The following is a 26,465-nucleotide window of genomic DNA, read 5'->3' as shown; positions in this document are numbered from 1 at the left end:
GCCTGCCTGTATGTCTGTACACTGTGTGTACAGTTTCTTTGGAGACCGGAGAGGGCATCAGATTCTCTAGCAATGGAGTTACAGACAGGTCTGAGCCAACATGGGTGCTGGGAATTGAACCCAGGTCCACTGAAAGAGCAGCCAGCACCCTAACTGCTAAGCCATCTCTCCAGCCCTAAAAATTGTGTTAACCGTGTATATTTTTGTTTTGTTTTTAGAACCACAGTCAGTTTACTCTGTGTTTGCCAATTGGTGGTCTATTCCAACTCTTCATTTGGAACGTTAGAATCTGGAGCTCAGTGTGAGTGACCGTGGCCCAGGAACTCAGACTCAGGTTGTGTAAATGCTGTCTTCTTGCATGGTGATGGCTCTCTGTCATTTTCATAGCACAGAGAAAGTCATAAATTAAGACATGTTTCAAACAGATTAAAATACCAGGTTGTAGTGAAATGGGAAGTCTCTGTTGTAGAAACCAGACATTGCCTGACTACATTCTTCACCATTGGGTTGGTGGAAGCTAGAGCTCTGTCCACATTCTAAAAAGGAGCTTGTCCGTTTGTTCTGAGAATGTTAGGTCCAACAGCGGTGGGCAGTGAGGGGCTAGAGGTAGCCCAAGACAATTTGATCTTGGACCTGCAACGTTCTGCCATAGCATTCCTCATTCAAGGAACTCCTAATCAGTCAGTGAGCCTAGCTGAGAGGTAGGTTTGTGTTTGTGTTTGGTTCTGTCGTTTTGGAGTTTGTTGTTTTTGTCCTGAGAACTTGAATTCTCAATGTTGTTCAACAATTTAGTGTGGCTACATACAGAACCTTGGTAAAAAATCAAGTTATGTTTACAGCTTGTTCTCAGTTCAGCTAATTTTTTTAATTATTGCATTTGTTTCATGCAAGAGGTTTGTGTTGTGATAAGGGAAGGTAATCCTGTCTGGATAGTGGATAGTGGGCAAGGGCAGTGTGTCCTCCTAGGACTGCCCTAGCAGAGCACTGCAGACTGTGTGGTTGAGCCAGCAGACACTCCTTCCTCACACTGCTGAGGCTTAAGTCAACACTGAGACGTTAGCAGTGTGTCTGCGGCTTAGAGGTGGCCACTGCTTGCAGAGTCTTCACATGGCTTCCTCTGGACACTTGCATCCCCAGGGCCTGTCTCTCAGGGCACCCACACCTGTTGGATTAGACTGTCACTTATGTTAGTCCTCATCGCAAAATAGAGTTCCGTTCAGTAAATTTCCTGGAAAAAAAATATTGGGGCATCTAATTCATTTTATAACACACTAAGAAATTATTGGAAAAGAGAAGATGACAGAAACAGCAGTAGTGTAAACAGCTTGATAAGGTTGGGATGTGTTCATATTAGAGCACTGAAGGACCTGAGAGAGAGAGACAGTGCACACAGAAAGTAGCAGATATGATTGACAGAAAAGCCTGTAAGTGTTCCATGGGTCCAAGGTACTGAAGCAGTGGGTATTCTGTGGAGCCCTGACTTGTGTCTCCTCTGTGTTTTCTGGGGTTTGAGAGGAGGACAGCCCACTTGAATGTGAAAGTGCTTTGCCATACAGACATTTGAAACTGTGCCTCCAGGAGATTAAGGTCACGGTCAGCTGTCCTGCCACTTGAGATTGATCTCCCTTCTTCAGAAAGGCAGAGGCCGTAACCGTCCTCCAACAGCCAACCAGACATGCTTTATGTGTTTTCACTGACAAAAGGCTCAAAACCAAGTTTTGAGAATTTAGTCAAAAAGAGGAAGAATTCTGTGGTAACTGTTTGTGAATACACACCTGTAGTAACATAGGAAGGGACTCTGTGTCTCTCACTTTTCCTGGAAGAATCCCAAGAAAACAGTCCTTTGGGACTTTCTTCTCCCATTGGGACAGGGTTTCTCAAGGACTATGCTGTAGAAGGAGAATTTACCTGATATACCTGTTGCTAGCTGCTCCAGACTTGTTTCCCTGAGTACAGTTCATACTTACTTTATAAATCCTAAAACCTTTAAAAAGAAAGATGCTTAAATCTCATATTTTCTTACACATTCTGAAAATAATGTCAAATAAAATGAGAAGGGTCTAGGTTAATAAATATTTGACAGTTACTAAGATTCCACTTTTTTCCAGATTTTAGAATGTGCAGGCATGATCAGGCCACTTATTTTTCTCAGCCCTGACACCTTGAAAGGGTTATTTTGTCTCACTTGGCAAAAGGAGGGTTAGTACAAAACACCATCTGATGTGTGCTGGTGTTGTTCCAAGTACACAGAGTTTATACAGTCATCTTTAGATAACAGTGAGGGAAAGCCAGGAAAGGTTCCATGTGAAGTAAAAGTCACATCTATAGGCAAATGCTTCACTAGAAACAGAACTTGTAGGTGGAGTCAAGACTTAAAACAGGGTTCTCACTAGGACCTGGCACTTACCAGATCTCAAAATCAGATCCTCACCTTTGTGTGGCAAGCACTTTGTTAACTCGGCCATCTTCCTGGGATTTTTACAATTTATGTTTTTTATTTTATTAAATCTAAAGCTATTACAGTTAGTGCATAATTGAACATTTAAGGGCAATCTCAGTATCATGTCAAAATAACTGGAGCCAAAGTTTGCCTTTTTTTTTTTTTCACCTTTTATCATTTCCTCTCCTCTCCTCTCTGTGTGTATGCATGCTTGAGTGTGTATGTGTGTGTGTGGTGTGTGTGTGTGTATGAGATGTGTGGTATGTATGTATGTGTGGTATGTGTGTGGTGTGTGTGTGTGTGTGTGTGTGTGTGTGTGTGTGGTATGTGTGTAGTGCGTGTGGTGTGTGTGTGTGTGTGTGTGTGTATTCATGGGTATTGAACCTAGGTCCATGGTTGTGCTAGGCAAGCATACTCTATCATGGCTATGTCTGTTTGCTTGTGAATCACAGTCTCTTGTATAGCACTTGTCCTGCAGCCACACTGGTGTGGAACACAACAGAGATGATTCACCTTCCTCCACCTTCTGAACCACTGTTGTTATAGGTTTGCACCACCATGGGCAGCTCTGCTGTATTTTTAAAGTAATTCTCAGAGTGGGTTTGAGTTCCCTCATTCTCAGTGCATCTGTGCAGGTCTCTTCAGTGTGTGTTGCCCTCCTAACCACAGCCCACCAGAATGGCTGCCGGTGCCAGATATGGAAGGGCCTCTCTGGGACACACAGTCCCAGACAAACAGTCACACAGCCTCTGCTTTCTCAACTAACGACAGCTTTGTAATCAAGAGTACTTTTCTAATATTTGACACACCGGTGTCCTCTAACACCTGGAAGAAAGACATGCCTTCTGATAGAAAAAGGTCAAACTTGAAAAATTAAAGTATTAATGACTGTTTATTGTTTACAGCAGACTTGTATTCACTGTAGGTAACATTTCCCTGGCTGCTCTGTAAGGGCTGGCTGTCTCCACAGCTTCCTTCTCACTCCCAGAGCCTGCAGGCTGTGAGGCTATGGCAAAGGCTTCGGTGTCCTGGAAAAGACTCAGAAGCCACCATGCTCAGCCCAACAGGAAAAGCAAACAGTAGTCTCTCTCCCATCTCCTACACAGACTTTTGGAAGAGTTTCTTTAAAAAGAAAAACAAAAGCCAAGAACTCTGAAGCTTGGTATATTAAAATGATTAAGGTGATCCACACCCTTGTTGAAGACCTTTGCTGGTGACTAGAGCAAACATGGTGAAGACCCTGTCTGGTAGCTGTTGGCTCCTGATGAGAACATCTCCAGAAGGCACCCAGGCCACTGGAGACATGTGCCTCTGGCTTGGCTTAAGGCTAAAGGAACTTGATTTACAAGTTGTGGGAATTGTTCTGGAATAAACATTCCAGCACCAATGAGCATGGAAGAGGGAAGGCATGTCTTCCCTCTAAAGCCATAAGGTGGGACAGGCAAGCAAGCGAGCAGAAGCACATGGGACAGTCAGCAAGTTAAGAGCACCATTGTTGAAGCTGTTTCTCCAGGTCATGTTCTGTTCCAGGAAACAAGTGAAGTCGTGCGTGGAGAGGAGCAGTGCAGATAGTGTAAGTCACTAACTCAGCACCTGAGGGCCCTCCCTCTTGCCTTGTTCAAATTCAGGTGCACTACCTGTTAACATATATAATGTATTTTGAATGGAGGAGGAAGAAAGAGATGCTTCTAAAACACACCCCATGTATGAGACCGTGGAAGTAACCGAAATGCCAAGTTTGCCATTCTCCAAAATGGAGGCCCAAGGTGCACATCCACACCTCACATTGTTATGAACGATTTCACATGATGCTGGGACCATCCTAGATTGTTTGGTTTGTGTAGACTGTGTAGTCCTGTTGGAAAGCATCTTTTTCTGTATGGGGGAAAAAACAAAACAAAACAAACATCAAACAGAAAAAAAGGATCAGGGCCAGTTTGTGGCTAACTGGTCATGGTTAGGTGCAGTCAAGGTCATGGCTCCAAGAGTGTGACCACAAATCCTGCTCCTACCTCCCTCTGTCAGCCGTAAAAGCTTTTGAGTCCTATTTAAAATGCTACAGAGATATCCAAGTATGTTCCTAAATATGGTGAAAACATTTCTTTTCTTGCACCTACTAATAAACTTCTTGGTGAAAGGGCTGAGAGAAGGGCTGGGCAGAGTACTTCTGTATGTTTGAGGCCAGCCTGCAGGTTTGGGAAGTGCTAAGGTCAGGCTCTGTCCTGCCCCACAGGACCAGAGATACATGGTGGCTAGAGCAGGGTCTACAGGACTGTCGCTGGTACCAAGACAAACCAGTACCAACGTGAGCTAGCCCAGGAAGGGCAGACTTGAGCCGGCAGTGACTACTGAAGCAAAGTGACTGGAGCTCCCTGCTGTCTGTGTAGAATGACTGGGTGTTTTAAAGGAAGAATGAGGAAGAGAAAGGAGCACACGGACACTGCACTGAGTGGAGAGGAGCAGAAGCTGGAAGGGGCCTGTCAAGGGAATTGGATCCAGACTTCTGGATCTGCTCAGCGGACCTCCACCAAAAGACGATGGGGCCCTGTCTTGGGTTGTGGGCTCGAGCGACCAGTTGTCTTAGAGACATTGAGCTTTCATAGGCAGGGACTTGAGGGAGGCCAGTGTCATTCTAGGGACATGACCTTGAGTTCATGGAAACAATACCAATGTTCACTCAAGGCCAACAGAGGCAGAAGGGGAGTGAGTAAAATTATTTGTGCTGAAATTCTGCATTCTTAGATCATGGTTAGGTGCAGTCAAGGTCATGGCTCCAAGAGTGTGACTGGAGTGTGATTGGGTTGGCTTTTGCACTGGAACAGCACACATCCCATCTCTGATAGGGCACAGATGCTCTCAGTGTCACAGGCAGACGTGCTTAATGGCTGCTATGGGTAGGCATGAAAAGACAGCCATAAGAATTCCACAGAGAGAACCACAACCAACCAGAATTCTAATGTGTGTTGGAGCCTAGCAACCCAGGCTGGTCTCAAGTTGGTGGTTCTACCTCAGCCTCCCAGGAACACAGATTATAGATGTGCACCACTGTGGCCAGTATGGGGTCTTAATTAGTAACCCAAACAACAATAACAGTAACAACAACAAAATGAAATGCAATATACAGATATAGTAGCTGAACCTGTTGGAGTTAAAGAAATGGATTTTCTTCCACAAGGCCTCAAAAATTTCAGAACACATGGAAAAACAAAACAAAATGCTCCAAACAAGAAACAGAGTGGCACAATGATTGGATGAGGGTAGCCAGAAAAGGAGGGAGTTGCTCTTCACTCTGTGCTCTTCTCAGTTGTGAGGACTCGTGGTTTCCTTGCCTGTTTGGGAAAGGAATCTTCCCATAGATGGTTAGTTAAGGGCTTAAAATAAACATGGGATTCCCTTTTGCAGTGCAGCACTCCTACAAAATCATTTCCGGCTCTGGGAAGGAGGGAAGAAAGCTCATTTCTGGGCTGGAGAGGCTGTCTTCCCTTGTCTCTAGGTTAGTTTACAAGTAGTCTTCAGCAGCCGAGAGCTGTGGGGTCTTCAGACTCACACAGATTAGAAGTGGTTATGGTCAGTTGTGAAGCCGCCTTTCGTATCTTTTCAGAGTAAAACAGCAACTGTCGTATCAGGTGCGGGTGTGCAGCTCTTTTCATTTACAGCTGTCTCCTCTTAGAGACCGTTCCTTTAGTTACAAAGTATCCAGGCCTAGCCTTGAAGCTCTTCTGAAGGCCGCTGTTCTAAAATGAGAGGGAAGTTTGCTGTGAATTACATCAGAGCAGAGGCTCCCTCTGAAGAAAAAGAGGGATGTCTTTTCATTCTGGTCCTCAGCAGGCCATTCAGTTCTGCACTATCCATGCTCAGGTTAAGGGAGCATGTTGCCAGTGTTTATGCTTCCTGTGGCTCTGGGCCATAAAGCTTGTAGAAAAATCATCACTTCCCTCAGGAACTAATTCTAGTGCTAATAATTATACTACATTACAAAACGCTGTTTGTGGAACCATGCTTGTTGGCAATTCCTCAGTCCAGTCTTACTAAAGCATGTAGGTGAGCTAGCTTTCTTTCTTCCTTTCTTTCTTTCTCTCTTTCTTTCTTTCTTTCTTTCTTTTTTTTTGGGGGGGGGGGTTCGAGACAGGGTTTCTCTGTGTAGCCCTGACTGTCCTGGAACTCACTCTGTAGTCCAGGCCAGCCTCGGGACTCAGAAATCCGCCTGCCTCTGCCTCCCAAGTGCTGGGATGAGCATTGTTTTTAAAGGTAACTGTACTGATAAGACGCTGCTGCTTCCAAAATAAGAGCCTGGGAATGGTGCTGCATCTTCCCCCTTTCCACTCAGGGTTGGAGCTTGGGTTCCAAGCTTACAGTTCACTGTAAACCACTGTTAACAATTATAAAACCAGTTCTGTATGGAAATGAAAAGATGATATTTTCTGGGTTAGGGTGTCTGATGCTGTGATGAAGCACCGTGAACAAAAACCAGGTTGGAGAGAAAAGAATATATTCAGCTTACACTTTGACATCATATAGTCTGTCACTAAAGGAAGTGAAGTCAGGAGCTCACACAGGGCAGGAACCTGGAGGCAGAAGCTGATGCAGAGGCTGTGAAGGGGTGCTGTGTACTGGCTTGCTCAGCCTGCTTTCTTATAGAACCCAGGACCATCAGCCCAGGGATGGCACCACCCACAATGGCCTGGTCTCTCCCCCATCCATTACAAGTTAAGAAAATGCCCTAGAAAATTGACCGTAGCCGTAGCCAGATCTTATTGTTAATTGGGTTTCCCTTCTCTCAGATGACTTCAGCTTATGCCTTGCTGATGTAAAACTATCTAGCACACATGTGGATTACTAAAATCACATTATTGCTAAAGGAACAACAAAAAAACAAAACCCAAAAAACAACATCAACAAAACCTGGAGCCAACTCTAAGGGATTGGTCTCTGGGTCTCTATGGGTGTCAGTGCTCATGAGCACATACGTACATACGTACATACACACGTACATACGTACGTACATACACACATACATACGTACATACGTATATACATACATACGCACATACATACATACAATATATATAATTTTTAAAATGTAATTTAAATCTTAAGAGAAAACTGCCTTGTAGTTTATATTTCCAACTGAAAGGTGATTGAAATGCAGAGACAGGGTTGAACTAGCTCTCTGCTGAAGAAGCTGGCCTAACCTTACAGAGGCTTGTACCTACTCTGACTAGGAGCATGGAAGCCACCAGAAGCAACAGTAGAAGAAAATTTAGGGGAGAGCAATCTTAGCAGAAGAAGTAAATACTGAGCTTTAATTTAAAGAAGGAAAGGAAAAAGTCAGAATTTGATTGGTTGAAAAGCTAGGCCAAAAGCCAATGATATTTTTTTTTGCACAAATTAATGTATAATAGTTACTAGTCATTCCTCACAGAACCATCTGACATTTTAGGGTGCAGACCTGTCCTCAAGAGCTATGATGGAGATTGATCCAAAACCAGAGTGGAGTTCAGCATACTGTGAGTGAAGGCTGTGGTTAGCATAAGGCCAGTTCTGTGTGGAGAGCCCCTGAGTTCCTCGTATGAGCCCTCTAAGTACCTGTTGTACTACACAGATGCTGGACATTGGAGCCTCAGCAAAGCCAGTCTTAACTGGCAACGGGTTGACTATCTGGAGGTCTGTGAGGCAGGTGGTATGATTGTAGTCGCTGAGAGAAAAGAGAGTTAGGCCTAACCTGGAACTGCAAGCGGTGCAGGAGCTTGGAAGGGGCTGTTGTGCCCCAGCACCAGTGTGCCTTGGCTGTGGGCAGACTGATGTCTTCCTGCACGTGGTCTCATTATTCTCCCTCTGTCTTGTTCTCCTGAAATCCTCTGCTTACAGAAGCTTTATCTCATTTGAAGTGGTTAGTCATGAAAGGAACTTGTAATGGGGATTTCTTTTTTCAAATCTGATTTCATGTTGTATTACTGTTCTTCAGTTATCTGTGACATACTTGTCCCAGAACAGCCCCTAACTGTAGATGATGTTTAAAGGAATATTTGTTATGATGGGACATGCTTTTTTGTCACAAAACTTTGAAACATGAAGCAGCAAGCTTACAAGTTTGAATTTAGCCTGGGTTGAATAGACCCTATCTTAGAAACAACAGCAGAACAGAATATTTAATGAGTGATTGGTTCATTATAAAACAGCCATACATATTCCATAAGCTTATTACTTCTTCCCTCGTTATTAATCATTTACCCACATGTCTTTAAATTGCTGCTGTCTTTAATTTTAATTCAGTCTTTTCATTAAAAACAATATTCACCAAGAGCTCACTCTGCATCCAGAGCTCTCCGAGATGCCAAGGATATAACTGTAGAGTCGGCTGTAGAGGTGCTTGTCACAGTGTCTCAAGAGCAAGAGGATGCCAGGATGAAAAAACCCTAAAAATGTTCTGAGTGTGAATTCCAGCCCTTGCAGTTAGATAGCCCTGTCTGGTTTGACTATTTCATGCTTCCTAAGCTCTGTGCGTGTGTGCGTGTGCATGTGTTACAGATGATAACTGGCAGGCTTGTCACACTGAGAAGCGGATGTTAGGCACAGATCCCTCAATCCCGTTAGGCAAAACAATTTCAAAGTTTATAACAGTGTCAGATCCAAGATCTCCAGATGCGATCACAAAGCAGGTGGTAAGTGTTCATCTTGCTTCCTGGGACCCAAGGCTTCTCTTGTAATGTTCTGGTAGTGACACACTTCTGTCCAGCTTGGTTTCTAACAACTGTGGCATACCCGTGCTACTCACAGTGAGGAGCTGACAGCCAAAGACTCTTCCCTCAGAATTTGCTAGCTCTGATGTGTGCCTGCCTACATCCATTGCCTCACATACTCAGTTTGTCTGTGTCCTCTAAGAGCTGTGGGATCAAGAGAAAGTTCTCAGGAGTAGCCCTAACCATACTGAGGTGTTGGGCTCCTCTGAGGTCCATTCCAGTATGGACCAGCAGTTTCTATTAATTGTGATGAAGGACGTGGCAGCTTGTATAAACATTCGGTGAGTATGTAAATGCCGTCTTCACAGCATTGCATTGATTATTGTATCATTAATGTCACTGTCATCTGTGAAAAACACTCTAAACATGGAAAGTCTAACCTTTTCCAGGAAAGCATAATGTACATGTATGAGAATATATTAATGAGACCCATTCTTTTATAAGCCGTCTAAACTTTAATTAAAAAGTCACTTTCAGAGCGTCTTGTTTTCCACATGTGGTAAGATGTGGTCCTTACATGACCTGATGTATTTCCTCTTTTGTCAGGCGTAAAAGTTTCTGTATTAGAGCTATAATAATCAATCCCTGGTGCCTCTTTACTTTCTACAAAGATGGATGTTTTCTTAGCCCCTCTTTTAGCTAGAAGACCAAAACAAAAAACAGTGCAGCAGGCTTTTTCTGCTTTTGAAAGTGCATGAGCAGCATAATGTGTTCATCATGCTGCTGGCTGGTCACATGCCCGTATGTGAGGGATTATTGGTTACAGTGATTGAGGTAGGAAGCGTCATTCACTGTGTGTTGCACCACTCCTGATGGTGACCCTGCCTGGCCTGTAGAACTGTGGGAAATGAGCTGACCATGCATGTGTGTATTGAACTATGGAGACGGTGTGGCCAGCCCCTCAGGCTCCTGCCTCTGTGACTTCCCCATTATGGGGACTGTCACCTGGAACAGCTAAAATAGACCCTGTGAAGTTGCTTATGTGGGGTATTTATCACAGCAACAGAAAAGAAACCAAGCCAGTTGTCCTGTCGCCCTGTTTTCATCGGTTTGTCTTTTTAGTTGTGCATGTATTTTTTTCCTCCTAAAATAAATTGAGACTGAAATTTACTCCACTTGTTCAAGGGCCCTGCTCTTTGGTTGCAGGTGTTGTTTGGCACAGCAGATGGGCAGGTGATTGTCATGGACTGCCACGGCAGAATGCTAGCCCATGTCCTCCTACATGAGTCTGATGGCATCCTCAGCATGTCCTGGAATTACCCCATCTTCCTGGTGGAGGACAGCAGTGAGAGTGACACGGACTCAGACGATTATTCTCCTCCCCAAGGTAACCGGCGCACTGCCCTCGCTTTTATTGCAATGGCAAAGAGCACATCGGGAAAGAGTGACATCACTCAGAGAAGGTTCACCTTACATACACCTCTCTGACTTCCTGGAGAGAGCTCTTGATGCTGAAATGCAGCACAACTGCGCGCCCCCCCCCATGTGTGTCTTCCCATTACGCCTTTTCTCAAGATCACTGGGTGCATTGACTGCATTCCAAAGACTAAGGTTTTCCTAGACATAAAATGAGACATATGTCTCCTCCTACCCTTAGGGTTTTGTGGGACCTAGCTGCTTAGCAGGAATAAATTTTCATTATAGATGAAACATTACATACTATTAATATAACTTAATATGTGGTATGGCCAAATCCCTAGCGGTTTTAAAGCTGGTGGCTTAGCTTTATGTAAAAGAAAGAGTCATTCTCCTGTTCCAGACAGCAGCAGCTGGAGCTAGAGCTCCATGTCCCTATCTGTGCTCTGTCCCTTCTCAGTCACAAGGCTGTAGTGCCCCTCTGGAAGCCTTATTGGTGTTAGTTGGTGCTGGATACTTGAGACTTATGCCTCCTCACCTGTGGTGGTAGTATATTTTATTTGTCAGATGTGAAGGAGACCAAGGGAAGCCTTTGCTAACCAGCAGGCCTCTGCCAACATCAGGATTGATTGGCTCGTCATCAGTATCTCAGCCCTGAATTGTTTTTCCTTGAAGAAAGATGTATAATAAAATTGAGAAAGGAGTGGCTCCTTGCTTACAAGACTGTCCGACAGCTGCAGGCTCCTGTCTGCTCTTGGTTTCCGCTCGTCCCCTTGAGTTGAAGCCATGCATTCCATGGTTCCTCATCAATCCTGTCACGATGGATCATGTAAGTTGTCCTGCGAAGAAGGGCTTGACCAGTGTCATCAGTGTGTGGATGGCACATGTCTCCTCCCTCCTGTCACAGAGACACAGATGATTCCTCAGGATTTTTCCCATGTTCAAAATAAGTTATCAGTAGGGTTCAGGTCTGTGGGTCTTAGGAGGAGGGTTTTAGCACTTAGCAATCCATTGAGGAAGTAACTATCCTTCTCCTGATGGACACAGCCATGATAAATTATTAGTCATATTTCTGCAGCCTGAGAGTAATAAAGCCAGTTTCGATGAAATGCAGATAGCTTGTCTTCAAATGGAAACCCTGTCTAGTAAGTAGGACGCAGATTTACTCATTTTATTAGAGGAGGAAATAGTGTGCAAAGACCACAGAATAAGTCTAACATTGACCTGAGACAGCAGTGTACACCTGACGCTTCTCTAACCAGGGTGCACTTCTCAGAAGCAGTGGGTGCTCTCAGGGTAGCACACATTGCATATCAGATGTAGCAGTGTTGGAGTGCAGAGGTGGTGTGATGGACTGCTTAGAGTAAAGGAAAGGTTGCTGTCTTGGGTTACATGTGTGCTAGACCACCCTCACTACCTGCAGGACATGACCTCAGTGCCACTACAACACCTCCAGCCACCCAGGTGTTCAGAGAGACTTTTACTTAAAAATATTGTAATTCATTTATTACATATGTGTGGCTGTTTTGCCACATCTGAGTCTGTACACCTCATGCATGCAGCACCTGCAGAACCAGAAGAGAACATCAGATCCCTGGTACTGGAATTGGTGCTGGGAATCAAACCCAGGTCTTCTCAAGAGCAGTGACTGCTCATAACCACTGAGCCATCTCTGCAACCTGACTTTTTCTTTATCGAGTACTGTGTGGGTGAGCCTGTTCATAGCCTGTTACATAAGAGCACTCCTAGAACTTGCAAGCAGAGTTTGCTAATGCTGGCCATGTACTCCACACATGGTAAAGTACTTCATGAGTCATATCTAGGTTCTACCCTCTCTGTAAATTTGGTGGCTCCTGTGGATCTAATACTGGCTGCTATGGCTGCTTATTGTCTCTAACTTAGAGTGAAGTTCTTTGCTCTGTGCATTGGACCACAATTAAGAAAACACTTTTATATCTTTCCCCACCATTCTTAATGTTACACAACATTTAAATAATTTACACTTAGTATCAGAAGAAACACATAATACATTAATATATTTGTTAATAGACTCACACACGTTATCACCCTCAGTTCCCTCTGGGGCTGCCTATCCTATTTCTCATTTCGGCTCCTCACGTGAGTGCCCTACTGTGTGACCCTGAGTGCTGCAGTGCGTGCTTCACTTGGCCCGTCCCAGACCAGAGTGTGAGCTCTATTATTAGACAACTTTCAGGGCACTGTGATGCTTTGAATGAGCATGGCCCCATAGGCACACGTGTTTGAATACTGACAGGGTCCCCAGTTGATGGAACTGTTTGGGAAGGATTAAGAGGTGTGACCTTGGAGAATGTGTGTCACTGGGTATGGAATTTGATGTTTTAAAAAGCCCATTCTATTCCCAGTTATCCCTCTCTCTCTGCTTCTTCCTTACACACAAGGATCCAAGCTCTCCACTCTGTTTCAGCGCCCTGCCTGCCTGCTAACTCTTACCCTCTGCACCTGTGAGCCCACATTAACTGTTCCCCTTGTAAGTTGCCTGAGTCATGGTGTTCTGTCGTGGCAAGAGAAAAGTACTAAGTGAGGTGTCATAAACAGAGCAGCCTTAGACATGGGGTCAGGTTGTACTCAGTGCCAACTAGTCACTGGGCCCTTGTGTTTCCACAGATGGTCCTGCGGCATACCCCATCCCTGTGCAGAACATCAAGCCTCTGCTCACCGTCAGCTTCACCTCAGGAGACATCAGCTTAATGAACAACTATGATGACTTGTCTCCCACTGTCATCCGTTCAGGACTGAAAGGTACAGATACGCCATTCTCTGTGCACGCCTGCCTTCCAGGCATTCCCTGTGCATGCCTGCCTTCCAGGCCGGTGCCTTCCTGGATAGCTGCAGGGTTCTCTCCCATGTTTGGGGGCTTAGTGGAGTCTGTTGACAAAGGGCACTCTGCTAAGCTTCTCTGTTCATCTTAACAAGTCTATAGTTACTCTCATGTAGAGTAGGGATTCCTAATACCCAGTCTGAGTCATAGCTCTCTCCTTTCTCCACTCCAACAAGGATGGCCTGCTGTTGACCATATTTACATCTGACTGTCACTTTACTCAAATGGCAGCAAATGGCACCATGTTGTCCTTTACCCAGAGCCCTTAGAGTTTGGCAAGCTTATAAGGAGTTGATGGTTGTGCAGTACAGTTCCTTGAAAGACCTGTGGAGGTTCCAGGCTGTCATATCCATGCAGGGCAGTGATAAGTGCTGCTACATTCCTGTGAGGAAATGTTTTTACCAGAGAAAAATGACTGGACAGAGATATTGGGACTATTCTGGTTGTGTATGTCAAGGTTACTAAAAACAGAGTGACCTTGGTAGATTATTTTGCAAAACAACAATCTTGTGTCTTCAGGATTGACTGAGGCAGAGTAGAAAAATTTAAATTCTAAGCCTGGACTGGTTCTGGTCCTTGATATTACTGGGCTTATTGTCATCTGACTCGGGAGACAGATAAGAGTGCCGTGCAGCTAGTTACTGTCTTAGCTGGCTGTCACGCAGTCACTACCACGGCAGCAGCTGCTTTGTCTCCAGGCTCTCTAGGAACCTCGGGGCTGGGACGAGTCATGTGTGCATCACACTTGGCAGCCGTATATGGCACCTATCTGCCCACACTTACTAAGTCTGTTTTCAAAGTAAAGCATATTTTTAAGCAAATTTGCTCGTTCTTAGGTATCCCATTTTGCTGTTTCAGAACTGCACTTGTAAGGAGTTATTTTGTCTATAAGCTCCCCAGGACAGAACCTGTGCAGAGTCTTTATTTATGCCACGGATAAGAGAGCAAATGTCTTTCCTTGCTAGCAGACTTACACTCTGTGCTGTTCTGCTGGCTATTTTCTGAAGGTTCTGTCTTCCATTGAGTTAAAAATAAGACTGGCCCTTATAAATTCTTCCATATATCTCCTAAAGTTCTAGTCTTCTTCAAAAACTGATCTTAAACTTTTAACCATAGTTGCTAATTTCCTGAGATCTGCCTCTAGTTGTGGAATCCTGAATTTTGTTCTCTGTTAAATGTCTGGTTACGGTTCAAGATAATATAATTACCATTCCATTCTTGTTTGTTCTACTGCATTCTCACCAAATGTGTATTATGGGAATAGGACAACCTGTATTGGTCCTTTTAAATGTGTTGTGTTTTTAACTCGTGTGTTTGTGTGTGTGTGTGTGTGTGTGTGTGTGTGTGAGAGAGAGAGAGAGAGAGAGAGAGAGAGAGAGAGAGAGAATTATAGTTATTACCTATGAGAATTCTAAATCTAATTGTGACTCCTCTCCTCCCCCACTCCCGAGATAGTTGGCTGATACAGTTCATGACACTGGGATCACCTTCAGGGAAACAGATCAACTTTTACTCCGGGTGAATCAAGGGATTTGGAGGAAGGGGTTAGGAATATCCAGGGTAGGCAGAGGTCATTGGCTGAAGGCTAAGGCACTGAGATGCCTCATTAGCATGGGGAGGCACTCCGGGAATCTCAGGTGCTTGCTGGTCTGGTTCTTATCTGAAGAAAGGAAGCTGAACCTGTGATCTAACTGAGGCTAAGTGACATTCCACAGGTGTGTGTGTGGGGGGGGGGGGCGTGAGTTTCTAGCTCCCCAGACAAGGTCAGAAAAGGAGAATCCCTGCTTATAAAGGGAGTCCACCATTTTGTCAGGAGCTCAGAAAGCTATCCTTAATTAGCAGGGTGACATCTGATCTGCAGTGTTTTCAGTTATTTATGGTGTAGTAGCTGGGGATAGTTGTATACTTGTGCTGTGCTATCTCTTCATGATTTGACAGATTCACCTGAGCTTAGTATCATCCACTCGTTCCTGTATATAAGTAATTTTCCTATCTTGGTGTCAGAGTATTTGTTTCTGATCTGACATCAACAGGGTTTTGATTCAGTCTGACATGTGGTATGAACAGCAGCAATAGTTCTCATTTATAGATTTTATTTTTAATCTATGATCTTACTGTCTGCATAATAAATAATGGAAAGAAGCAAGCACCATGAGGCTAAAGATGCTGTAGTCGTTACTTCCTCACAATAATGTGAGAAGAATTGGTGGACAGAGAGACTGACATTGTTTAGATTTTGCAGTTTAAGATTGCTAAAGATGCTGTGACCCTGGTTCTTCGGGAAACAGTCTTGTCACTTCAGGGTCTGATGAAGGCTGAAGAGTCTCTCATCCCCTTGGTCTTCCCATGCTGTCTCAGAGAACTTTTCCCGGGGGGAGAAAGGTCACTCCTGATGCTCCTTATCACCAGCCCTGTAACAGTGTAACACACAGTGCACATATCCCACCCCACCCTGTCCTCCATGACGGCCCTCTTCTGCATCTCCTGTCACGGTGGTTTTTATGCTGCAGGTTCTGGAGGGGACAGAGGTGGGTGTCTGCTTTCACTGTGCAGCTGTTGCTGAGGGAGTTCCACTTTACGATCAAGTTGGCTGAGTAATTTACCCCAAGCTTCTACTTAGCACACAAGGAGCAGGACATGGGGTTTTGGTGTGATATCCACCCCTCTCCCTTCTTTCTTTTATTTAAAAAATATGCCTGAGTCATGAGCTCCGGTGTTCTTTGATACTGGCAGTGGCAGCACATTTCTAGGTGGTATAAGTAGATCCAAAGACCCTCCTCACATTGCATCCCATATATATCAGGAAACAAAAGGTGAGCTTCTGTCCCCCTACCTGCCCCCTAGCATGCTCAGACCCCACCCCACCCCACCCCCCAACATCCAGCGCTTTTAATGATTGAGCCGTCTTTCCGGGCTCAGAGTTGCACCTTTCATCATTTCAGTAAGGTCTGTGGGAATCGTGCAGGTTTTGGATGGGTGTGTGGCTGTGTTGCCACCTTCCTCATGTAGCATGCCTCTGCCTTTCCATCCTGACTCTGTCCTGTAAGTATGTATGGAGGCCAGAGAGTAACCTCAGGTGGCATCCTCTGAGATAGGATCTGCTTTCTTGAGACAGGGTTATTCATTGCCCGAATGCTCTTCAGTTAGACTAGGCTGGTAGGCCAGTGAACCGAGGAGTCCCCTGTCTCTACCACCTCTCTAGCAATAGAGTATAAGCATGCACCACCACATCTGGCAATTACTTGAGTTCTTGGTTCTCAACTCAGGTCCTGATGCTTATAATACAACACTTGACTGCGTGGGCTATCTCCCCAGCCTTTAAAAAGGAAAAGAAAACCAAACAACAAACTTTCTTAAAAACAAAACAAAAAAAAAGCCCAAAACTTTTCTTATGATTTTACCATCATGCAATTACTAAATTGTGTATTTTCCCCCTTTCAATCACTTCACGTCCACATGTTTATGTACACACAGACATATACATACCTTATGGTTAATTTAAAAAAAAAAAGCAACTGTTTACTATAGAAAACTTAGGGACAGAGGACTGTGTTGACCTCAAACTCCCAAATGGTGCTACAGTGTACATAGTACCGTTCCCTTCCTGCTGAGTCTTAGCTACCTCTTTTTAAAGGTCCATGAGATTGGCTTATGGAATATTCTAGTTTTCTTTCTGTTGATGTGTTAAACACTTACCCAAAGCACTTAGGGGAAGTCAAAGTTATTTGTATTGCATTTCCATGGCACAGTCTATCACAGAGGGAAGTCAGCGCAGCAACTCAAACAGGCACTGAAGGAGGAAACTTGGAGGGATACTTTTGTTGTCTTGACTACCTGCCCAGGGAGGGAATGGTACCTTCCACAGTAGGCTAGACCTTTCCACATTACGTATTAGTCAAGATAACCCCGCAGACATTCTAGTAGGCCCATCCCTCAGGTGAGATTCTCTGGTCAGATGACTCCATGCTTTGTCAAGTGGACAGTTAAAGATAACCAGGGCAAGGAGAATAGTATAAACCTGCTGTTTTTCTTTGTGTACAGTGTTTAAAAGGCCCAAGTGTGCAGAGGACTGAATCCCTGAGAATTAAGTGAAGATGAGAGCAGACGGCCTAGAGGCCTGCAGCTGCCAGTCCCCTGTGTGTCAGGAGCTGCAGCAAGAGTGAGAGGGACTTCTGCACACAGCATGTACTGGCTGTCTCTACACTGTATTCTAAATAGTCTCTTCCGAGATCTAAGAACATTATTACTAAAAATCTTGGAAAGAATCACTGGAAAACATTTTTAAAGTGATTCAAGCATTTATTTTTTAAAAGAAGTATGTCTCAATCATACCTAGCCTTCTGCAACCAAATGAGAACTTGCTTTTATTCTTGTTTCCCTATCACTTTATGACTATTTCAAATTTCAGTCCCAGGAACTCTGCCCCTGTAGAGAACCTACTAGTACCTTGGTTACAGTGGAAAATTCCAGGTGGCTTTTTGTTAGTTGTCAGGCTCGTGAGGTAATCAAGTACACTGTGTTCAGCACAGCTGAGCTCTGCTGAACCTCAGAGAGGCCACTGTTTCCTGCTGTACCCCTTGTTACTATAAGTCCTGTGCTCGCCAGAACAAGGAGGACCGTGTTCACAAGGAGTCTCTCTCTCCTTTGGAAGAAAGCATCTTACCGTGGCAGATGACAGCTCTCAGGATGTCTCTGCACCTGCATGAACTGTGTCCCTGGGACCTTGTTCATAAAGACTTAGACTCTTGTCACCTCTAACACAGAGACCCCTCGAGTTCTCAGCCTCTGCTTGCCTTGGCTCTGAGAATTCTGAAGCATTGCACATCCAGGCCAGTGCTGCAGAGACAACAGCTTGCCTTCTAGTTGTTAAATCTACTTTGTGTCAAAATTTTGCAGAATCTTAAAAGAACGAAAGAAAGAAGTGTGGTACAGTCATTTACCCACCCACTAAACAGGGTGGGTTAGATGAGGGGCCTTGGGAACATTGCCATCCCTTTCCCATCTCAGGAATGCTAGCAGGGCCATCTTGTTGCTGCTTTCACTTTTTGTCTCTAGGTTCTTTGAGTGCAAAATGCTATCCTCCAGAGCAGGTCATTTCAGTCTCACAGTCATGACCAGGCTTTTCTCTAGGCATGATCTGGCCTCACACGTGCAGAGCACTCTATACATATGTTCTCTAGTTCCCTCTCCTGTTGTGTTAAAATCTTAACTAGGATATTTACTTGATTTTTTAAAAATTACTTTTTGTTACCTAGTTTGATTTTAATTCATATGAGAAATACTGTTTGTTGATGGTTGTAGGATTTCAGGTGCTTACAGCCTTTCTGTTCTGTGTTTGGAGCTATTAAGCTGTTTCCTGGTTTCTGCTCTGTTTTGACTTAATGAGAAAGGACTAGGAGGCTGCCTCACCTCAAGGAGTGCTCTCTAGCTTCTCCAGCAGGTGAAAGAACTCAGCTACTACACAGTGTGCTAGCTTCAGCATCCAAGTCTTTCCCATCACATGGAGTTTGATCACCTGTGACCTAGTATAGATTGGGCACTGAATTCTAGTCCTGGGTTCTGATCTATGTGGATGTCATCAGGGCACCTTCAGTGATTTAGTCCAACCTCTCTACAAAATGGATCTGTATTTCAGAGAGCTGTATAACCAGATGGTAGTTTGAAGGCATTGAGAGAGAAGAAAGCTTGTGAATCTCATTAGTACTAATAGGTGTCTGTCTGTCTGTCTCTCTGTCTGTCATCTATCTTATCTATCCATTTTATCACCAAGAAATAAGTAGTTGCTTATACTAGAAAAAGACACAGCATTCAGTACCATTTGTAGGTAGGCATCTCATTTCTAGTGTGAAGATGTCTCCATTCATGCTACCTGGCACTCAGCAGGAATGCCTTTGTTCTGTCTCTGTCCACATCATAAGTCTCCAGCAAAAAGCCAGAGCTCTGCTGTATACACGTGCATCCAGGGCCTGAACTTTATACCCAGGGGTCCCCAAATATCAACTACTAATTGGAATTTACCTCAATCTATTTTTTTAATTGGAGAACTTATAAATAAACTCTTTTAGTCACCTGTGGGCATGAAGGAAGACACCACAGTAGGAAAGCCCTGATAGAACATGACTCAGCCATAGGTCTTACCTTACTTAGGAGTAGTTCACAATTTTATTGTGGGAATGATGATACTGGAGGTACATATTCAACATTTCAGCATTTATTTTTATCCTATATATGTATATGTATATCACTATTATGTTTTAATAATTAGATCTTGCTATATAACCCAGGCTGACCTTAACTGTGACCCTTTTGCCTTCACCTACCAAGTAGCTAGGCTGACAAGCACATGCTACCATACCTGGCTTTAACTTGTAGGTTTTCTTAGAAGAGGTTTCACCCTGAATTAGTTATGTTCCAAAGGAGCAGCAATCCCCTTCAAAATAAATAGTTTTTAGAAGAGTATTATTATCTTGTGCGAAGTATACCCTTACGAAAGAAAGACCGAAGAGCCTCTGCCTGCTTTGTTTGGGAATTGTGTTTTAAGCTGCGGAAGACACAGTGATACGACTGTTGAGGAGGGCTGTGTCCTCATGCTAACTGACCCTTTTGTATGGTTGCAGAGGTGGTGGCCCAGTGGTGTACACAGGGAGACTTACTGGCAGTTGCTGGGATGGAGCAGCAGGCCCAGCTCAGTGAGCTGCCCAATGGTCCTCTTCTGAGGAGTGCCATGGTCAAGTTCTACAATGTGAGAGGGGAACACATTTTCACTCTGGATACACTTGTGCAGGTAAGAACACTTGAGAATCCAGTGGGTCGCTATGCTCTATTTTTGGTAAATAATCATGAATTAGTTATTCTTACTGTAATTAGTTTTGGCAAGATTTATTTTAATTGTTTATCCCAACTGATTCTTGGCCTATAATCCAGGGAGTTAGGGAAGAAAGCAGCTTTTATCTTTTAACCAAAATATTTGATTCCATTTTGAAATCAAATGCATAGAGAGTTAATACAGGGATCTGCTTCAAGAAAAACCCAGAGATGAGTGAATTCTAGGTCTTCACACAGTTGTTTGTAAGGGAGAATTTTGTCTTTGTGAGTTCTTCGTGTAACAAAAATGAAGTTGACAAGAGAAAAGTAGAAACAGAGAATTGAGTAGCACTCTAGAGTAGATTTCAGAGGGCAGTATAAGACTGCAAACTAAAGCACACAGCAAGGGGGAAAGGCTTGTCAGAGACAAACAATGTAAGTCAAGGCCAGGGTTTGCTGCAGAGCCTCCGCCATAGTCTCTGGCAATTATCTTCCTTGTCCTGGTGGAAAGAAATGGAAGTCCCAGGTCTGTGCAGCACAGTGTCCTCTGTTTCTGTGAATCACACTCTGTGCCCTGGGAAATGAAATCAGAGAGCATGTAGCTTGTTTGACTGAGCACGATATCCATCATACAGTATTCATCTGTGTTACAGTGCAAAGGGAGAGTCTGCCTGTCCTTTTATGGCCAAGTAGATACTCTTATGTGAACATAATAATACATTTCGTTTGCCTACTTATACACCATGGACATTTGAGTTCCTTCCATCTTTGGCTGTTGCTTTGTTTTATTTGAGACAGGGTTTCTCTTTGTAGCCTAGCTTGGCCTCAAGCTTGATATGTAGACTAGGCTGTTTTTGAAATAACAGAGATCTTTCATCTCTGTTTCCCAAGGGCTCATACTAAAGGCATATACCTCCATATCTGGGTGACTGTTGTAAACAATGCTGCTATGAACATGGGTGTACAAATATTACAACGCTTCTTTTAAGTTCTTATGGATATGCACCCAGAAATTCACTTCTTGGTCCTGTGATAGTTTTTCATTTTTCTTTTGACCTACCATTTTTCATTGCTGCTGCTTGCTTATACATTCCCTCCCACCTTTCTAAGTCACAGTTTCTCTGTGTCTTCACAAGTGTTCTTTTCTGGATGTTGTGCTTTTATGGTTTTGCCATTGGTAGTAGCTGTCATATGGGTATGGTGCTCCTTCATTGTGGCCATGATCTAGGTTGAGTGACACTGTACTGAGCGTCTCACTCTGGTGATTTGTGTGTTGTTAAAGAGATGGCTTTTCAAGTACTTTGCTCATTTCTAATCAAGCTGTTTTGTTTATAAGGTTTAAGAGTATAATTGGATAACATTATAGCTTTGTGAGCAAATAAGTACGTGCACATCTGATCCCTTATTAGTCCAAGCAGAGCTGATACTTTGAGAAATGACTGTGGCTGGCATAAGCCTTTAAGGATCATTATGTGAGAGGCAAACAAGGAGACAATATTAGTGCCTCCCACCAGAACCTGAGAAGCCAGTTAAAGGAAAATACATAAATAATTATAGATACACACTCTAGACTTTGAGTTAGAATTGTCTTCTAGATGCTGTGGTAACATAGATAAAAGGAGAGCTTGCTTTTTTATGGGAATGTTTCTCTCTGGCAGTCTCTTCTCTTATCCTCATTCAGAAGGTTTTTGTGCAGTCTAAGACCCCCTTACACTTTTCATGGCTGTTTGTAAAGGTGCAGAGCATGGAAGTGCTTCCATCAGGCACACTTCCTGTTCTTTAGTGTTGCACACTAACATGGAACCACCTGAGGGCTGAGGTTCTCTGAATGTCAGGGCTGCATCCAGGAGTCAAGTCACTCTCACCTCTAGTCTCAGTGGATAGTTTACTGACTCTGGGCCAGAAGTCCAGCTATGTGTATGTGTGCACGCGTGTGTGCTTGTGTGTGTGCGTGTGTGTCTGGGTATAGGGGTAGGAGTGGGGTAATTAGGAAGTGGGACTAGAATCAGAGGGAGCAGATAGTGGGAAAGGGCAAACGAAGAGACTGAGCCTGTGCTTCGAGTGCACAGGACGGCCTCAGTCAGCAGCCGCAGGTGCAGAGCACATAGAGCGCCATACAGAACTGTTAGGGGAACTGTGTCAGCCAACAGGATAGCAGCCGAAAGGAGACACGGTAGGACTGGACTTGAGGGTTTTTAGGTTGAGTGATCTCATCACAACAGTGGAAACTATACTGTAAAAGAGTTTTCCAGTCTACCAGTGTTTCTGGGGTCATCTGTGTGTTAAATATTTTTCTAAGACAGCAGTGGTTCCCAACTGTCTTATCGCTGGGACCCTTTCTTTAATGCAGTTCCTCATGTTGTGGTGACCCCCAGCCAAAAAATTACTTCACTGCTATCTCATAATTGTAATTTTAGTTCTGTTATGAACTGTAAATACCTGATATGCAGGATATCTGATGTATGACCTAAAGGGGTCACAACCCACCACCCGCTGCTCTAGCTGCTGGGGCTGTTGCTGCAACAACCAAAATAGAGAGTGAGCAACGACGTGCTTTCCGAAGTAGATAGACTGTCTGGACTTTAGCTGTGTGATCTGACAAGGTGTATGAACAGAAGGGGGAGTGGGAGTAACCTGAGACACAGAAGTCAGTGTTTATGAACAACTAAGACCGGGCGTGGGACAGGGAAGGGAGGAAGAGGAGGGAAGACGAGGAAGAAGAAATAATAATGATGATGATGATGAACACACTGAGCAAGAACAAGGTGAAAAGTGGGCTTGGCGACAGCACAGCTAGCCTGGAGGACATGCACAGGAAGGAGATTACAGCAGGAGCTGTGAGCATAGGCAGGAAAGGAAGGACAGCTTCAGCGTGAGCCTGCTAACCTGGGAAGCAAGGAAGCAGAGGTGACGTAGAACACAGCAGCACTTGCGGGACGGTGAGCTGAGCGGAATCCATGTGGAAGCTGGAGCATGACGTTAAAGCAGATGGAGGTTGCTGTCTCCCCACCTCCCAGAGTCAGAAGGAGTGCTAGTACCTGGGATGGGGCGTTAGGAAGGTCAGGGTAGCTTCCGGGGAGGCCGTCTTCTCATCATCACAGCACATACAAGACAGAGCATGCATGCATGCCAGCCGGGATTCCTTCCTCCCATACCGAAACTTATGCCTTCGAGGAGCCTCATTCCATGACCCACTCTAATCCCTGTTACCTCTCAAGGGTCTTATGACTGAATAACAGTCACATCATAAAACTTTGAGGGTTAATTTTTCAACATCTGGGGACACACTTAAATGTGTCCGTAGCCGGCAGACAGGAGAGGATGGGGAGCGGTTCAGTCTTTCTAAGTTCTAAGACTTTTGTGTTTGATTGAATATTTGTGAATTCAGGACTGAGACAGACCTCATGACTCTGTCCATTGGCATTCCATTTCCTGGACATAGAAGGTGTTGCTCTGCTTTCTCAGTTCAAAGAAACTTATCCCTAACACCAACATAACAGCGTGTTGTTTTAAATCTGCCCAAAAGATTATGCCCTTCTTCTCTCTGAATCCTTGTGGTATGTAATGCCTCTAATGTGCAGTACTTTAGCATCTTAGTGTCTTCAAGCCAAAAGCTTCATGTTCTGAGTCCTCATGCCGCCCAGCTTGGACCGCGGGAGTCTGTGGCTCTGGTTCTCCTGCCGGCCATCTACTCAGGCTTCTTGGTGGTACACCCCTGTTTGTTCCCACCTATCCCGTGGAGTCTTTCCTGCCATTCATTTGCCAGTACTGTCTATGAAACCTGTTTGTCCTGCTTGTTCTTTTAGCTTTTTCTATAAACATGGTTGTTGTTGTTGTTGTTTCAGTAAAATAGCCTTTACCCAAATGGACTAGGGAGAGAATGGGGTTCATTACTTACTGAATGACATGTAGTTGATTTTCTGAGTGAGATAGTACACACTCTTAAGGTGGTGCTGTATCAGAACACCAGTACTTAGGAGAGGCAGAGGCGGCCACTTGTAATAAGACAAGCACCACTTCCTAGCTTAGGCCAAGAGCTGTAGTTCTCCCTGTTTATTATCTGGACCTAAGTCACCTAGCCCTCCACCTTGACTCCACTCCTCGGTTGTTAACTTGAACAGGAGTGCCTGTGTGACAGTTGAGAGGAGTATGAGATAATACATGTGGGTACTTACTGTGACAGCAGAATGGAACCGGTTATGAAGATGTGCTTATTTTGTGAATGGGAGACTATTGAAGCTTTGCGTTTAGTTGAAAGTCTGGATTAGTAGTGTAAATTCTTGGCATACATAAAAATACAAGATAAATTATCTTCAGCCTTGCTTTTTGCTTTTTGAAGTTGAAACCAGGATTAGCTGACCCTAGGGCCTCTGTTAAGGAATTGTCGTTAGGTGTTCCTTTCATCTCGATGTTTGTCACTAAAGTGTTGTGAGAATTCTGTTTCTGTCATTCATATAAAAGATTTGACATCTCCACTTGTGATCTCTGAAGCCCTGGAGACCTCATTAAATTAGCACGCCATGTGTCTGGATCAGCGTGAACAGAGCTCACCGTTTCTCCATCTTAGCCCTTTATCTTTTCCCCCCTTGCTCAGCTTAGACAACACTCTTACTTAGATAATGCGCTTGCGTTTGAGGCTTATTTCAGTAGAAGCAGTGCCTAACATGCGCACATTTGGATTGCAGCTTGTGTTTTCAGAGGTCTTCAGTCCTAGACTCTTCCTTAGGAGTGCTGCTTCCCCAGCTCTCCCTTTCCCAAAGAGAAGTCTGTTTGCGGCCAGTGGAGAACAGTGGTGACTTCATTCCTGGGGTCCTAGAAGCACTGTGGTACTACCTTCTCCTGTAATCCTCATAACATTCCTATTCGACTCATAAAAAAAAAAGTTTGGAGGCTTAAGAGCTCGGGTTAGTCTCCAGTTTCATGACTCAGAGCCCCACATCCAGTGCTAATTTGACCCTGAAGTGCTGTCTCATGGAAGAATGGGAAAAGGTCATGTGGTGTACCACTTTATCACCTTCTAATTCATGGGCACCACCACTGGATAATTTGAGGATCCAGGTGGCCAGCCCTGTAGTAAGAAGAGACGAGTGTACCCCTAGGCAATTGCTGTGCTTTTAGGAACCATTTCAGACAGAGCTAGCATTCTCTGCGATGCTTTAAATACCAATGTTCTCAAAACTGGCAAGTGACTTTATTTTGCTGGACAAGATTAACTGTGTACCCCATCCCCTCTGTGTCTTCTTTCTTTGGTAGCGCCCCATCATCTCCATCTGTTGGGGTCATCGGGACTCCCGGCTGCTTATGGCCTCAGGACCAGCCCTGTATGTGGTTCGTGTAGAACACCGAGTGTCCAGCCTCCAGCTGTTGTGCCAGCAGGCCATCGCCAGCACCCTTCGAGAAGACAAGGATGTTAACAAGCTGACCTTGCCCCCTCGTCTCTGTTCCTACCTCTCCACTGCCTTCATTCCCACTATTAAGGTAGTCTTCCCCTTCTGTTCTTCCTGGGCTCCCTTTCTAGCCTTTCTACCACAAGAAACAGGAGGGGTGGGGAATAGGACCAGAGGTAATGCAGACACTTTCCCATTTCTCCATTAGAGTGCCTGAGGATGGCTGCGTGGAGTTTGCAGAAACCCATATGTTGTTATGTATCTGCAGCCTGCCTGGCATCCCTGTTAGTGTCGCCATGTGAGGTTTGCTCTATGTGGGGGCTTCCTTTCTCATGGCCAGCTTGATTATTGTGTCAACCTGATGGTCAAAGGAGCAAACTGTTTACTTAGTACTGACAGTACACCAAGTATTTTATGAAGAGGTTTTGTTTAGTCTTGACTCCTGCAGACTCTAACATTGTTGCCTCTTGATAGAGCAGGAAAGAAGTTTATGTGAGGGAAATAACTTGTTCTGAAGCTAGTTAGGACACTGGTCAGGATTCGGTCCAGACCCGTTCTCAGGCTTGCTCTTGTCTTTGCTGTACTGAGTGTGGTTCCCTCATTGTGCACTTCCCAGCCATCTCTTATACAGACTGTCACCCAGAAATGTTGCGGTAAGGTGGCGACATGTGAAACAGAGCAGCCAGTCGCTAAGTCGCTGCTCACAGGAGGCTTTCTATTGACCCTAGGCCTGTACACTGTGGACCATCACTCTCCTGTCTCTAGGTTGACTTCTTGATCGCTTTCCTCCTAATACATTAGACTGTTAGAGTCTAATGGTGCTTTTTTTCTAAGTTGCCATACAATATTGATAATTGCTAGGAGTTTTCAATTCTTGT

The 26,465-nt window shown here is 44.4% G+C and overlaps 1 protein-coding gene across 1 annotated transcript in view; it reads left to right on the top strand.

Annotated features, from left to right (window-relative positions):
- Window positions 1-26,465, top strand: part of Tulp4 (TUB like protein 4) — a 106,031-nt gene that overhangs the window by 56,446 nt on the left and 23,120 nt on the right. The window contains exons 4-7 of the mRNA XM_028772742.1: window positions 10,327-10,507; window positions 13,183-13,317; window positions 20,014-20,180; window positions 25,454-25,678. Of these exons, the coding sequence (XP_028628575.1) occupies window positions 10,327-10,507; window positions 13,183-13,317; window positions 20,014-20,180; window positions 25,454-25,678 (708 nt within the window). The remainder of the gene's footprint in view (window positions 1-10,326; window positions 10,508-13,182; window positions 13,318-20,013; window positions 20,181-25,453; window positions 25,679-26,465) is intronic.

Source organism: Grammomys surdaster, unplaced genomic scaffold (genome assembly GCF_004785775.1).
Source record: "Grammomys surdaster isolate TR1022 unplaced genomic scaffold, NIH_TR_1.0 218, whole genome shotgun sequence".
Classification (NCBI taxonomy): domain Eukaryota; kingdom Metazoa; phylum Chordata; class Mammalia; order Rodentia; family Muridae; genus Grammomys; species Grammomys surdaster.
The sequence above is the reverse complement of the archived record's forward strand: the minus strand, read 5'-3'. Positions and strand labels throughout refer to the sequence as shown.